General features: G+C 47.3%; 1 protein-coding gene across 4 annotated transcripts in view; it reads right to left on the bottom strand.

Annotated features, from left to right (window-relative positions):
- Positions 1-12,801: 12,801 nt before the first annotated feature.
- The window catches only part of Acsl1 (acyl-CoA synthetase long chain family member 1), a 63,929-nt gene continuing 60,335 nt past the window's right edge, over positions 12,802-16,395 (bottom strand). For all 4 annotated transcript variants that reach the window (XM_029480966.1, XM_021169316.2, XM_021169314.2 and 1 more), the window contains exons 18-21: positions 16,072-16,215; positions 15,334-15,435; positions 15,161-15,232; positions 12,802-14,478 (exon numbers count right to left, since the gene is read on the bottom strand). In XM_029480966.1, the coding sequence (XP_029336826.1) occupies positions 14,338-14,478; positions 15,161-15,232; positions 15,334-15,435; positions 16,072-16,215 (459 nt within the window). In that variant the 3' untranslated portion in view covers positions 12,802-14,337. The remainder of the gene's footprint in view (positions 14,479-15,160; positions 15,233-15,333; positions 15,436-16,071; positions 16,216-16,395) is intronic.

Genomic DNA, 16,395 nt, shown 5'->3' with positions numbered 1-16,395 from the left:
AGAAACGGGCTTCCTGGAAGCACGGGAAACTGGCATACTTTAGAGAGCAGAGGTAACTCCATTTTCTGGGAAGGGAGATGTGGATAAACCTTTTATGCTTTGTAGTTAGGGGAAAAAGAAACCACTCAGGTGCTCAAACAGGAAAGGGACTCCTCCCTCAGTGGAAACAAGCAAAACTCATCCAAATAGGTTTAAATCATTAAAGTTCTGAGTTTGTGTCACGGAGACGTCCAAGGGTAGGACGCCTGTCACGCTGCTTTCTCTGATGGATCCCAAGGTTTGAGAGGTCACTGGAGCTCTGCAGACATTTTCTTGACCTTTCGTCAACCTTAACCTCAGGCTGGGTTCTATACCACCACAACCTCCACCACCACCACCACCACCACCACCTCCACCATCACCATCATCACACCACCACCACTATCATGGCCACGACCATGACCACCACCACCATCACCACCACCACCTCCACCAGAAGCAGCACCTTGATTTGCTCTGACCCAGGCACTGTTCTAAGTGTTTAATTTCTATCAGCTCATTGAATGCTCTAAGTACCCCTCTCTGATGGGCACCATAACCCCATTTTACGTCTATCATCACTAAGGAACAGCCCCATCAGTAGCTAACAGGTCTGCCTGCCTTTTCTTGAGCCAGGACTCTGGATCAGGTCTGTACCTGGCAGCTATGCTGTGTTTCAGGTTTGAATTCCACCATTCATTTGTTCATTCAGTCATTCCTTCATTCATTCATTCAGTGTGAAAGCCTAGAATCCTCAGGAAGAGGCCCAGCATACATGTGCCTGTCTATGTTGCTCAAGCTTTTTCATAGGCCCTATGCATGCTAGGTAAGCACTCTACAATGGTGTTACCTCCCAGGCCCCCTTTTTGCTTTTAATTTGAAAGTATTCCCACTTAAGTTGCTCAGGCTGCCTTTGAACTTGTGATCGTCCTGCCTCTGCCTCCTGACTAGCTGGGTTTACAGGCTTGGACCACCAGACCCAGTCAGAGTACTAATTGAAATGCTATTTATAAACAAACAGCTTTTGTGGGCACATAGACATGTCAGCATTAACAATCACGCTACTCAAAGCCAATTCTTGTGGCTGGGGATAGAGAGTCTACTCCCTAACCTCCTGGAATCACATAGGTTCCCCCAGGAACTGGGTGAGACAGACAATTCAAGCCCACTGCTTCCAAAGCTGAGACAGACAATTCAAGCTGGTCACAGGAAAATTAAAATCCCCATCTCCATATTTAAACACCTGGCCTCAGCTTTGCTCCATTCTATGAGGCTATTTTTCTTCAACACCCACAAAGTGCAGTGCATCTCTGGTTGAGGGAGAAAAGAACAGAGGGCAGGAGCTCTTAGGTGATGTCTAGGCTGGTCATGGAATGGTTAAAGCAGGCCAGTGTGTAACACAGACTCCTGGTTAGCTCTAGCTGATTGTATGGGCGAGCCGGCATTGCAATTCAACCTGGAAACATGACTTAAAGGCTTCTGTTGGCTGGTTGTGTTGATAATGGAAACCAGAGTACCTGAGCTTCCCAAGAGGTAAAGCCAGAGTACAGCCCAGCTTAGGGTAGGAAGAGAAGGACAGAAGAGCTCACTTCTCCTTACAGATGAGCAGAAATGTGGTGCTACAAGGTGACTGGTTAGTGGAAGGGTCAGGAGAGGGGAGGAGCCAAGGAGGGTCCATCCGTGAGAAAGGATTCAACCCTGAGGAAAGTCCCATGAAGGGAATGGTGGGCTGTGTTGTAGGGAGGCTGTGTCCAGCGTTTTCTAGTTCAGATGGTAGCTGTGTTGAGATGTGCCTTGCCCACCACTGCCTACCTTTGGTAAACGTTGACTAACCTCACCAGTCTTGATGTACAGCTCATGGGTAATGAATGAAAGCCCATGTTTGTTGCCAGGGGGAGGGAGATAAGAGTGGAAAGGGGGCTGAGGACCCAGAGGTGGAGACAGCGGTGTTGCCTCAGTCCAGAGTGACCTGGAACAATGGGTGCAGGCTTTAATGACATCTGAGAAGAGGTTATTGTAGAATGGGCTGTGGAAGTTTAAATCACATATATTCATGTTTAGAAAATTGAAGAAAAGGCCATTGCTGTTATAATGCAAAGGGAAGTAAGTCGAGTCTCCTAATGTGTGCTTAGAATCTCAAGCCTTATGCCAGTCTGAGCTACAGAGCAAGGGTATCTCACAAAACAAAGCCAGTCAGGCAAGGTGAGACACACCTTTAATCCCAGCACTTGGGAGGCAGAGGCAGGCAGATTTCTGAGTTCGAGGCCAGCCTGATCTACACAGTGAGTTCCAGGACAGCCAGGGCTACACAGAGAAACCCTGTCTTGAAAAACTAAAACCAAAAAAAAAAAGAAAGAGAGAGAGAGAGAGAGAGAGAGAGAGAGAGAGAAAGGAAGAAAGAAAGAAAGAGAAAAGAAAGAGAAAAGAAAAGAAAAGAGAAGAGAAGAAATGGAGGAAGGAAGGCAGGCAGGCAGAAAGGCCTTAAAACAACTTAAAGCAAAACAACAAATACCACAAAGCCCCTTGAATGCTTGGGATAAACTGATTGATTGTGTGTGTGTGTGTGTGTGTGTGTGCTTCCCCATGAAGATTCATCTTCCCTGTAGAGTAGTTTGATGTATACATTGGTCTGTATCCTGAATTTGTAGCAGACGTTTAAATGGGATTGTTATTTCCCCTTTGGGACTATGAGGACAATAAGAATATGGGGACACTAGGCAGGACACTGAAGGGCAGAAAATGGTTGTTGGATTTTTTGCTCAGCAGTGTCCACTAGAGGGCAGAAAAAGAAAGGGACTGGAGACTTCCAACTGTAACTGGAGACCAGTTAAGATCAAGGACTGATGTTGCTTAACTCTTTCTCCCTTTACATGAATTCTATTCTTCTATAGCTTAGGAAAGGCCTTCCTGTTAATATCCCTTTAAAAGTCTGATCTTTCTTTCATCACACACTCTCGGGAGTGCTCGCATGAGCACACACACTCACACACACACACACACACACACACTTTCATCTCTCTTTCACACACGCAGATATATGTGATACACACACACAGATACACACACACACACACACACACACACACATATGAAACTTTATTTATAGGGTCTAATATAGCCCATGCTGGCCTTGACCTCACTGCCATAGCTGGAGATGACTTTGAGGTCCCGAGTCTCTGGCTTCTACCATGTCAGGTGTAGAGTCTGGTTTTATACCATGGAAAGGAAGAGAAGACTGCCAAATTTCCCTGTTATTTCCCTTCCGACGGCGCTTCCTCAACATTGAGGAACTTCCAACCTCACAAATAAAGGTTGTTATCTGTTTCAAACAGACCAACCGCTGACCGACTGACAGACCGACTGTCTGTAGCTGTGACATTGCAAAACAAGTTGCAGTCCTCAGGAGAGCCAGGGAGGGAGGGGCACTTGCCCACGGTTGTTCCTTTAAGAGGCAAGGAAGAGGTGACATTCTGTGTCTTAAAATTGAAGGGCAGAAAGGTGTTTCCATTACGCCCAACAGCCGGGACCCTAGACACATTCACATGTCACATGCTTACCAATAGCGCCGCTGCCACCACCCCCCAAACACAAAACAAAATAAAACATTAATCTTATTTGCTATGTAACTAATACTGGCCTACTTTTTCCAGCCCTAACTGGCACCATGCCAGCCCCCATGGCTAAATTAATCAGGCCAGCAGTTTGCGATCTCACGTGTTTCAGATTCCATTCCCAGCACCCTGGAGGGTTGAGAGGGGACTGCGGATGGAACCCTGGTGGGAGAAACTCCACCCAAATCCAGGGTTTCTGTAGCCTCAGAGCAGCCTACTCTCTGGTTTCAGACCACTGTATTATAATCCAAACTGATATAAAAGAATCAAGGAAGTACAAAAAAACAGGAGAGGGAAAGGGAAATGAAAGGACAAGACTTTCTTAGGGAAATAAGGAGAGAAAAGCAAAGAAAAGAAGGATGAGAAGAAAATCTCTACAGTAGAGGGGTCTCCACAGTGCTACTGCTAGCTATGGTCAGGACCTTCTGGGTCTTCTGGGTCAGGAGATGTAGTTTACCAAGAAAGCACTGCCTAGCATGCACGAGGCCCTGGGCTCAATCTCTAGAACTTCAACTTAGTAGGAAACTAAACATTTAACATTTTCAATAACCTTGCTCAATGTGACATGACTTTTGATTAACCCCGAGACTTTGCATAGTCACAAAGCTGGCCCTGTTCAAATGGTTCCGGGCAGTTTCCCTCAGTCAGTCACTCTTTCTGCAGCCAGACCTGCTGGTGCTCATCTGTAAAGCCAACACTGGAAAGACAGAGGCAGCTAGGTCTCAGTGAGCTCTAGACTAGCCTGTGCTAACAGTGGGTTCTAGGTCATTTAGAGACTATGCACTGTAAGACCGTCTCAAACATAAGCAAGCAAGCAAACAAAACTTACAACCCAACTCTGTTCAGACGAGGATGTGAACAGCCGAAATGGGCACAGGTGCCACCAGCAAAGCGTCCAACAAATGGCTTCCTGGTTGACACATGACACCCTCTTTTTTTTTCAGTGGGAGTATGTGGCTTCTTCCCTCACTGTGTTATGCCCCTCATGGCCAGCACCTCACAACCCTTTAACCTTGTTTACTGAGTATAAAAGATCACAATGCCCTCTCTACTCTCTCCACTGCCCCATACAAGCAGTCCCTCCTCTGGGCTTGCAAAACTGTAGCTTTCTTGGAAGAATTGATTCCCACACTCTGAATAAATAAATAAATAAATAAATAAATAAATAAATGCAATAAATGCCTAGGACATGACTGCCCCTAGGTATGGTGGAGGAGAAAATTTATTGTAGACAAAGGGGAGAGCATCCCAAGAAGACAGGTCTGGAAGAATCCAGAGTGAATGTGACCAGACTGACTGGGCAATGTGGGGAGAGGGGGAGGGGAAGGGAAAGGAGAGGGAGGGGAACCTGGTGCAGTAGCCAAGAGGCAAAGGTACAAAAAAGGCAGGTAGCTAAAATGTCAGGATTATATAGGGGAGAGCCTCGGGAAGGAAAAGGGCTGGAGAACTCAGGGTAAGAGTGAGGTATGCCACGCATACCCTGTAACAAGTAGGGACCTGAGGGATGCTGGGAGAATTTGGAGGCCCGGTCTGCTTTGAACTGTAAAAAAGGCACTTCAGCCTTTTGGGGGTTTGAAACTGAACACAATGTAACTAATAAAATAGGTGTATGCCAGGCAAGGATAATGCAAAGGCTGTGCTGGAAACAGTGTAATGTATTTGGGGAACCCGATGGTCAGCATGGCCCAAGCAGAGCTGACTAAGTGGCAAAAGATGAGGCTGGAGGCAAGTGTAGACAAGTGTCCTCCATTTCTTTACTCCCACAGTCCAGGCAGAGACTAGTGACATTATCACCCAAGCTCCACAGAAGCGTAGAACTGTCAGCTCAGCTCCACGTTGAGATTCTGACGGGGACAAATGGCTGAGGCGCATATTTTAACTAACTACCAGTGTGGACCTGACCTCCAGGTTCTCCCAGCATCCCTCAGTCCCTAAGAGTTACAGGGAATACCCAGCCCTCTACCCTGAACTTTCCAGCCAAGGGGCTGGGCTTCCCCTCCCTGAGAAACTCTTTCCTATAAAATGCAGACATTTTGGGTCTCTCTCCTCTCTTGTCTCTTTGCAAGTGAGCGTCTTTTCTCCCCACTCCTCTCTCCCTCCTCATGGTGACTTCCCTGGCCTTGTTCCTTGAGAGCAGTGAACGTGCGCAATGGCAACTTCCCAATAAACCTGCCTTTATGTACTCTAACCCAGCTTGAGTTGACTTATCTCACCCGTAAGAATAAGTTGGTTTGTTTGTTTTGGGTTTTTCGAGACAGGGTCTTTCTGTATAGCCTTGGCTGTCCTGGAACTCACTCTGTAGACCAGGCTGGCCTCAAACTCAGAAATCTGCCTGCCTCTGCCTCCCGAGTGCTGGGATTAAAGGCGTGCACCACCACGCCCGGTTTCCGTAAGAATAAGTTATCACTCCAGACTTCATGCACCAGGGTCTTCATTTCAAGGTCATCAAGTGGTGTAGTCTACTCTACATTCTGAGATGCCCCCATCTGAGGACGTTAGTCAGTTCAGAGTGAAAACTAACCATTCTTGCTACAGAGTGGGTCAACAAAGACCCACAAAGAGGACAAGGTGGGTAGTAGCTAGGGCCAAAGATGGCTTCTGCTTTTCTCAGGTAGTGGGCATAACAGAGAAAAGCAGCAGCCAGATTTGATAGACAATGGAGAATGTATCAATACCACCTGGTTGGTGGGACTGCCCTGGGCCGGGCCTGACTGTTTGCCAAAAAGGTGTAGCTTCTTTATTAGGGAGACTTCCTAGGGCTAAAGAGCTGTCTGGGAGCAGTATCAGTGGCTCTGGGAACCCCGGAGAATCAGAAGCAAAAGCGCTCCTGGTTGGCACACGTTGCCTGAGGCAGAATGTGAGCAAACTGGTTTCTCTCTACGCTTCACACCTGTCCTGTATGCATGGTGCCCACCCACCCCTGTGGCAGGGCACCGCTGCCAGGGCTACTCCCATCACACACACCCCGCCCCGCCCCCCAGCCCCCCTTTGCATAGCAGGAAGCCTGCCAGAGTCATCTGGAACCCCAGCAGCCTGGTGGCGGTGAGCAAGGATGAGTCTGATGTGTAAAAATTGGCATTCAGAAGTATTTCCCCTCTCCTGTTAAACATATCAACACAAACGAGCTGCTAAGAACTCCTTTGCAAAATGTACTTGGGGGAGGGGCTCTACTTTAAGCCCAAACTAGAACATTTCACAACTTAAGAACATGATACAGAAACAAACTCCATCTGCCAGGACTTCTCAGAGGGACCGTGAGAGAGCCCGTGAGAGAGCCCGCTCAGCTGGTACGATGATCTCCAAGCAAGCATGAGTTCAATTGCCAGCACCCACATCAAAAGCATGTGGCGTGTGTAATGTGGTGCTTACAATCTCAGTTTGTAGTCCTACAGATCTGGGCTGGTAGAGACTGGTAGATCTCTGACTTGCTAGCCAGCCATTCTAATCTACCCAGTGAACCCCAAGTTCCAGTGAGAGACCCTGAGTTTGAGCCCTGGATTCCACATGCATGGGCATACAAGTGACACACATGTACACACACATACACACATAGACATAGACATACACATACACACACATATATACATATACACATACATACACATATACACACATATACATACACACATAAATACGAACATATACACATATACACACATACACACACACACACACACACACATATATATATATATATATACACACACATAAACACACACACACACACTTCTTTTGAATAAGTCAAGGTGTAAGTGGGTTAAGAATCCAAAGGAAAAAAAATCTAGATTGCTTTTTAGATCAAATACATGCATAATTAATACAGCAGGCCAATTTCCCAAGTGCCCCTGCTAAAGAGACATATGATGGGAACTGGTATGTATTTCAGCGTTCCAGTATGTTAGTCTGGGAAACAGAGGTGAACTGACAGCCAAGCTGGTGTGGGAAGATGACTCTAGGGTCTCACATTGTGCACAGCCCAGGTTTCTAGCCCATGACAACCTGGAGCCTACATGGGAAGAATCAACTCTGAATGGAGACCTACAGACCACTTCCCTGCCATTGGACTCACAGCTGTGGGCTCTTTCCATAGCAGATGAGGAGTGGGGCTGCTGACTGAAGAACAGCAGGGATGCTCCAGGTCTGGGCCATTTAGACCTGTAGCAGTCACCAGCCAGGAGGCTAAGGGATTGTCTTTCCTCCACCCTCTGCTTGGCCACGGGACAGGTCGGTGTGCTCTCTAACTCATCCCACTGTGAAAGGGACCAGAATCCATGGCGTTTATGTTTTCAGGTGATAGTTGTCTCCGATAAAACTGAAAACACTGTTCCCAAAGATCCAGGAATTCAGAAGAGCTCAGAGCTGTGACCAGGACACCAGATGTTCAAGGCTCCGGGACTCACACCCTAGAGAGGGACAGCAGACAGGTGAGACAGAGATGCCCTCTCGCTGGGCATCTCCACCCTGGACTCATGAGCCATCTGTGTCAGCCTGACGTTCTCATGCAGAATTGGAATTTATCCTTAGGAAATAAATCGTCCTACCCAATCACCACAAAGCTGCTGTATGCAGTGCATAGGGCCTAACCCATGGAACCCAAGGCCACTGGTACCAAAGCCAAACCACTGCCAGTCAGCATCCCTCTCCTCTGGAAGCTCATTGCTGAAGCACACCAGCAATCGATTCTGTTAGCTCCAGCCTATTGGGCCAGACTGCCAGCTCTGTCCAGTATGGGACACTGTTCTAACCATGTTTGCTTTAGTCGACATCTGTAAAAGCAGAAACCCACTAAAATGATGAGTTAATCTGGCTTGTGGCTGAACTCCATAGGTTCTAGTCGTTAGTCGGTGCAGATCAAAAGGTAGGGCAAGCCAAAATATTTACTGAATGCTAGCTATCCTTAGAGACAGACTGCCTTCTGGGGGCTAGATATTAATGAGGGTGTGTCCTGGCTGGCTGGGAGGGAGTGGCTGACTTGAGTTTCCATGGCATCAGGGTTGCACACTGCCGGACTCGCCTTCCCTGCAGTGAAATGCTCTTCAGTTCCTGGCTCCCGGCCCCTGGCTCAGTGTCTATTAGAAAACCAGCTGTTCTGGCAGTTGCTAAGATGCTTAATATGCACTGAGCCTGGAGGGAAGAAGGAAGTGCCTTATGGTTAGGCAGAGACAGCCTGAAGTCACTTGTCTTTCAGGAGAGGCAAGAGACAGTCCAATGGGCTTCTGAGACGCAGCCATAGTTTGTGGGAAGAAAGACCGTCCTGGGCCAGTGCTACTTCAGCAGATCTTAAAAGAATCAGAAGTGGTGCTCAGGGGCTGACAGCCTGACTAAAGACCACCCCCCCAGTACAATAACACAAAACCCAAGGAACCCAGATGTTAAAGGTTTATTTTTATTCTATGCCTATGAGGGTTTGCCTGCATTAAATGTATGAGTTCCCCGTTTGCCTGGTACCCACAAAGAACGGGAATCAGAATTAGATTCCTCCATGTGGAGCTGCAGGCAGCTGTGAGCTTCCCAAGGGAGTGCTGGGGACTGAGCTTGGGTCCTTTGCACGAGCAGCAAGTGTTTCTCACTGCAGCACACACTCTCTCCAGCTTCAGGAGCTGAGTGTTTAAGAGAGGCAAAGGATTTTCAGACAACCTCTCTGCAGAAGTATTAACAGCCTCGGAGCAGAGATGCCAGGGTATCAGTGGTCGTCTTGGGAATACAAACGGAAACCTCAGCCACCCAGTCACTGTTATAAAAACAAAGGACACTGCTGTTTGAAAAATACAGTGGTACAGTCACTGCGGGGGAAAACATTACTGCACTTCAAGAAAATGTATACACACACAATTATCATACGGTCCAGCAAATCCACTTCCGGGTATACACAGAAGACTTAACAGCAGGGACTCGAAACAAGTTGGACACCAGGGCTCACACAGAGCTATTCACAGCACATGGCAAGTAGGAGCCTCTCAAGTGACAATCGGTGGTCAAACGGGCCAGATATTCTACAAACAATAGAACACTGTTCCGCCTAAAAGGGAAGAAGCTGTGTGGGGAAGGGGAAGGCTGCAAGGGAGGCGGAGCACAGACCATTAATCCCAGCACTCGGGAGGCAGAGTCTACACAGCAATAAACATCCCCAAATCTAAAAAAAGAAAGAAAAGGAAGGATGGAAGAAAAAAAATAAAGGAGTATGTGTCGGGGCTTGTGACACATGTGCAAATACAGTTAAGTCTTGTAACACGCTAAGAAGAATATGCCAGCCAAGAAAGGAACAATGTAACCGGGCAGTGGTAGCACACGCCTTTAATCCCAGCACTTGGGAGGCAGAGGCAGGCGGATTTTTCTGAGTTCAAGGCCAGCCTGGTCTACAGAGTGAGTTCCAAGACAGCCAGGGCTATACAGAGGAACTGTTTCGAAAAACAAAAACAAACAAACAAACAAAAAAGGAGATTATATATATATATATATATATATATATATCCAGAAAGGAACAATATTACCTGATGCCACTTACAGGAGATACACTCAGACTCAGAGAGGAAGCTGACTGGTGCCAGTCAGGGGCTGAAGTGAGAGGAGGCGTGGGAGTTACTGACACACACAAAGTTTGTGCTCTGCAAGATGAAGTTCAGCTTGTAGGAGGCCAGTGGCACCGCACGGATGTGAACAATAGAGCCTCTGGGATCTTGGAGTCAGATGCTTAGACCAGGCTAAGATACCCTATGAGCATGCCACCAGGACAAACCAAACAGCCTGCTTGTTACTGCCATTGCTACAACTTCTCCTAAAGTTCAAGACGTATTGGCTAGTGTCTGTTTGGGGCTAAAAGTCATCTGTGTTCTCAAGACTTTACATTTCAGTGGAGGGAAGAGAGGAAGAAGGCAAAATCGGATTTTAAAGATTGATTTATTTTAGGTATACGAGTACCGTAGCTGTACAGATGGTTGTGAGCCTTCATGTGGCTGCTGGGAATTGAATTTAGGACCTCTGCTCGCTCCAGTTGACCCCACTCGGCTTGCTCAGTCCCTGCTCGCTCCAGCCCAAAGATTTGATTATTATTATAAGTATGTATACTGTAGCTGACTTCAGACTCACTAGAAGAGAGCATCAGATCTCATTATGGATGGTTGTGAGCCACCATGTGGTTGCTGAGATTTGAACTAAGGACCTTTGGAAGAGCAGTCAGTGCTCTTGCCCACTGAGCCATCTCACCAGTCCCAAAATGGGATTTTAAAATACAAAGGTAGTCTGGATTGGAAACTATGAGTGCATTAGAAATGTAACTCCCAAAATCCTATGTATTTAGAGAGGTAATCAGTTCTGCTGTCACAAATGGGTTAATCTATTTGCAGTGATGGATTGTCAAAGGAATAATTTGTTTTTACAGATAGGTCTGTTAGAAAAGCAAGCTTGGGAGCTGGGGAGCTGGCTCAGTGGTTTAGAGGACTAGAGTTCAATTCCCAGCACCTACATGGTGGCTAACAAGTGTCTGTAATTTCAGTTTAAGGGGATCTGGCGCCCCCTTCCAGCCTCCTTAGGCACTGCATGCATGTGGTGACACATGGAGGCAAAAACATCTATCTACCTATCCTAGCCTGCAGCTCACTCAGGCTGCACCATAGAGCTTCCTCAGATGGCATGAGTGCAGGGAGAGCCCTTCTCCCGAACTTGCCAGTGTGCCAGCAGCAGAACTGGCCCTGCCCCTCACCTGGACAAAGCCTGTGAGCTAACCCTGGTGGCACAGGCATAGGCAAGCCGGCAGGCTGATCAACTCAGCTTCTACCTAGGTCCTGGGCTTTGACTTGGCTCACTCCATCATCTACCCCATCTGTGAACTGCTGGAGCACACGAAGAGCCAGTCCTGCAGATCCAAAGCTGCAGGATCCCCATGACACAGAGCTACAACAGGCAATCTGAGAGGAGTCCTGGTGAAGGTCCAGTAATGATGGTGTAGCAGAAGCCAAGAGGCTCAGAACCAGACGAATGACTCACTGTAATGAGCATTTACATCCACAGCTTCCCTGGCGAGATGTTTTCTATGCTTTTATTTATTCCCTGTTTTCTTTTGCCAGGAGGAGTTGCAAGGATGGAATGGAGGGATGGGCAGATGAGTGGGATTGGGGCGCATGATGTGAACTTTACAAAAAAACGAACAAGAAGTTTAGAAAAAAAAGCAAGCTTGTCCCTCCCTCCCTCATAGGCCTCTTTGCCATGTGATAACCTGTATCCACCTTGGGACTCTGCAGAGTGCGCCCATCAGCCAGATGCCGTCTGATCGGATGCTGGTACATGAACGTGAATGTATGCACACTTGAATAAGTTAAGATGGTGGCTGCCATGTCCTCAGACTTCCCAGGCTCTGGAACTGTGAGCTAAATAACCCTAATTCTTTACAAACCACCCTGTCTCTGATACCATGTTTCAGCAACAGAGAGTGGGACAAGCTGTGTCAGATCTATGAACCTGGGCTGGAGAGGACGAACACAAACATAAACTAACCTCAAATCTAAAGAACAGGCGTGTCACAGGCCTACACTTCCAGCTACACTGAAGCAGGAAGAGTTCAAGCAATCCTGTGGCTACAGAGTGAGTTCAAGACCAGCCTGAGTTAGTGTGAACCATAAAGACACTCCACCTCCCTCCCTTTCCCTCCCTCCCTTTCTCTCTCCCTCCCCTTCTCCTCCTAAAAGCAAAATGACATCCTTCCCCAACCCTCACAAACACAAATGTGAAGAGGTTGAGGTGGTAACATTCAACACTCACAGTGGTGGAATTAAACACAACAGGCTCGAAAGAAATTGGGAGCTAATAAACGCCTGGTAACAAGGAGCAGGGCAGATGAGGGAAAGACTAAGGCTGCTGTAAACAAGAAAGAGAATTACTACAAACAGCGATTTCAAGCAAATCAGCTCTGTGATAAGGGAGAGAGAAGAGAGCCTTGATCATCTCTAGGACAGAGTCTCTACCATGATGCTCTTCATAGAGGCCTGGGAGGCTGTGACCGGATGAGCTGGTGAAGCGGTAATGTACAGTGCTGAAGGGTCATGGAAAGACTGGACTGCAGAGAGACCAGGGACAGGAAAGAAGCCATGCAGAGTCCCCAGGAGGCTGCCGTTCCTCAGGGCGCACACTTTGGCTGTCCCAAACATCACAAGGCACTCGAAAGACATTCTCCACTCACTCCAAATGCAGAAATATTTATTTTGGTTTCCTTCATTGTTTTTGGAAATTCTGTTTTGGTTTATAAAACATAGAAATAGCCAACACTGAAAGCAAACATTCAAAACCCCGTTGTGACAAATTAGCGACTTCCTGTGCAATTAAGAATACGAGTATGAAGTTAGGCTACCAAATAGTGTCATTACAATGATGATTCTTTAGTGCAAACCCAGTTGTGCTTCAATAACACACGCACTGTCACACAGCCAACAACAGTGGCTTCAAATGTATAAACAACAGCTTGGATAGGTCGGATGTGGCAAAGACTCGCAGTAAAGTGAAATGCTCTTAATTTCCCAAATTAACTTAAAAAAAATATATACCTTGGGAAGTGAATCCCAGGGTATGATTTTATCCCCCCCAGATTTCTTCATCCCAGATTTTTGGCTTGTCAAATGCATTTCACATAAATCAGGTAGTTGTATAATAAGGATATTTACTTGTTACTGTCCATTTTAATAAGTACCCATGTATATCAGCTCCCTACATAGTTTTGAAGACATGCTTTGCCTGAGTTTAACTGGGAGGGGAAAAAAAAAAGCAAGTTGATCACCACATTATAATTTGCCAGGAAAACCACGTTTGGAGCCCAGTGGCCGTTACCGACATGGGCTGCTTCCACGAGGGAGCCCAGTGGCCGTTACCAACATGGGCTGCATCCACGAGGGAGCAGGTGGAGAGCGGTGGAGATGTCACAGTTGAGCATGGCCGCTCCAGGGAGTTCTTTGAAATACCATCTTCATTGCAGAGTCTAAGGCAGGATTCCTTATAACCCCTGGGACAAAGTGGTGGCAGGGAATCAGATTTGGAGAGGAGTCTGAGAACGTTTGAGTGAGCCGCCGACACCCACATGTTCTGAAGAGGGTCTGCTCTTTAGTTTACTGAAAACCTCATGTGCCAGCAGGCGCAACAGGGACCGTGTGGAACCCTTACAAATCAGAAAGGTCATGTGAGTGTACTGTATGTGAGGTGGTGAGGGAAAGGGGCAAGGGGAGGAGGGGTTCAAAAGGAAAATCTCTGGTCCACTGTGACTTTCTTCAGCCTGGACAGTTGTTCTTAAAGGGACAGCTTTCCTCCAGTGTACGGTGCTCTTCAGAGCAGCAGACAGCTGCAAAACGCGCAGCAAGCAGCAGACATATCAGAAAGAATAAGTCCTAACCCCTCAGTTAGAAAAACAGGAGACAGAACTTGTAACATCCACCTTATTGGTTGAAGAAGTCTTAAATAACTTAGCACTTTTATGGGTTCCCCTTTACAATGTTTAAGGCTCGTTTTGGAAATTGTGTGTCCCCGGGATCATGGGCTGCAACACAGGTGACTGTAAGTAAGGCAGTGTTCCGTGCCCTCGACTATCCCTATGGTAAGACCCCGTGGACAAGTCCGGCGGCAGGGCATTTCCTTTCCCACACTCGCTGCAGGCAAAGTTACCAACACGAAGGCCATTGGTACGAGGAGGACTGTGGAGATGCGCCATTTCTTCTAAGTATTCTTCCTCATGTTAGATCTTGATGGTGGTGTACAGTTCATCTATCTGCGACCTGAAATAGTTCCGTAGCTCTGGCCTCTTCGCCTTCAGTGTTGGAGTCAGAAGGCCGTTGTCAATAGAAAATAATTCCGGGTGCACAGCAATGCCTTTGACCTGCAAATAAACATGGCTGTTAACCTGGAAGGGACACACAAGGACAGACACACAGACGTTGTCTAAGAAGTCTCAACAGAAAGGAAGTTCTCAAAGGAGATGACAACCTTTAAGGCGCCAGCCCACCCTCACACTTCACCATGTTTTCTCAAGCAGTGGATGTGGGTCCTATTGGGACAGAATTCAGGACGGTGTGGTAACCCCAGGGAAGAGAGAAGTGGCTTATTGAGTAAGAACCCGGGCCCTGGAGAGATGGTCAGCGGTCAGGGGCACTTCCTGCTCCTCCAGAACACGAGGTTCCCTTTGGCACCTGTATTCTTGTACAAATATGTACACACACACACACACACACACACACTTACAAATAAATCTTTAAAAGAAATCCCTTTACATCAAACTATTCCCAGTATTTCTTTAGGTCCACTCTTCAACCTCTAAAATCTTCAAGTCAGGGCTGGAGAGATGGCTCAGGGGTTAAGAACACTGGCTGCTCTTCCTGAGTTCTGAGTTCAATTCCCAGCAATCACATGGTGGCTCATAAGCATCTATAATGGGATCTGATGCCCTCTTCTGTCATGCATGCACACATGCAAATCCATAAAATACATAATCAAATATTTTTAAAAATCTTCAAGTCAGACTCTGTCCTATACTGAATTCATGCACATGATCAAAGCCATACCTGTTCAAATGGCTTCAGACCAGCTTCCTTCCCAAGCTTCACCAAGTCGTCCAGGATAGCTTTATTGACATCCTAATAGTGTAGAAAAAAATCAGATTATTTTCTCTCCCATCTATAGGTTCTGAGGACCGAGTGGAGAACCGGAAGGTGGCTGGGGTCCTTCTGAGGCTCACCTTGTTCCTGCAGAGTTCTTCGAAGGACCCTTGCAACCCTCTCTTCTGTGCCCAGGATGGCAGGCTCTCAACGTCGGGTACCACAACTGCGATGAGAAAGGCCTACAGCACAGACAAGTGACTGGTTACTTCTCCCGCACCACAGGCCTGTGCGATCATCTGGGAATACTATAGGTTGTTTCCCAGAACGTTATTCCTTTCCAGGGCTGCCTGAGCCCAGATGAGGAGCTGTCTGCCCCGAAGGCCCGGGCGTGGTGGCATATGCCTTTAATCCCAGCACTTGGGAGGCAGAGGCAGGCAGATTTCCGAGTTTGAGGCCAGCTTGGTCTACAGAATGAGTTCCAGGACAGCCAGGGCTACACAGAGAAACCCTGTCTCGAAAAACAAAACAAAACAAAACAAAACAAAACAAAACTCCAGAAACTGAAGAGAGAACAACTTTGGAGGATAGGAAAGGCCACTTCAGTAAAACCCAATAGTGGGTCAGTGCTAGTCCAGCCTATCAGATATGGAGGTCAATGGGCACCGACTCAAACTGTTAATCACTTTTCTGCTTTAACTCTTGAGACAAGGTCTCCCTAAGTAGCCAGGCTGGCCTCCAACTCATGCCCCCTCACCCTCCCAAGGGCTGGGATGTGGGTGTGTTCCTCCACGCCTAGCTGTCCATCACTTTCAAAGTCCCTGTGGTTCATGGCACTGTGCAGCTCCCAACACCAGTTCTGACTTGGAAGAACATACCTGCAAGCTTTCTCCGTGGACAAACACCTGGGCCACGGCTTCACTCCGCAGGTAGATATTTTCAATCTTTTCTGGTGCTATGTATTCTCCTTGGGCTAGTTTAAATATGTGCTTTTTCCTGTCGATAATCTTCAAGGTGCCATTCTGTGTTCCAGAGAGGGAGGGGCAATGCGTGAGCTCCAAGCTGGTTTCCCAGCATTGGTCATAGTACAAGGTCTTAGAAGTTGCCTAGAGCCACTTGGCCAGGTGGAAAGAGATTCCAGAGCCCATATTGTGATGTCTGCTTCCCCACTTAGCATCAGACTTACTTATTATTTAGCCTCC

The sequence above is a fragment of the Mus caroli genome, chromosome 8 (genome assembly GCF_900094665.2).
Source record: "Mus caroli chromosome 8, CAROLI_EIJ_v1.1, whole genome shotgun sequence".
In the NCBI taxonomy this organism is placed as follows: domain Eukaryota; kingdom Metazoa; phylum Chordata; class Mammalia; order Rodentia; family Muridae; genus Mus; species Mus caroli.
Note: the sequence above shows the minus strand (reverse complement) of the source record. Positions and strands in the feature narration are given on the sequence as shown.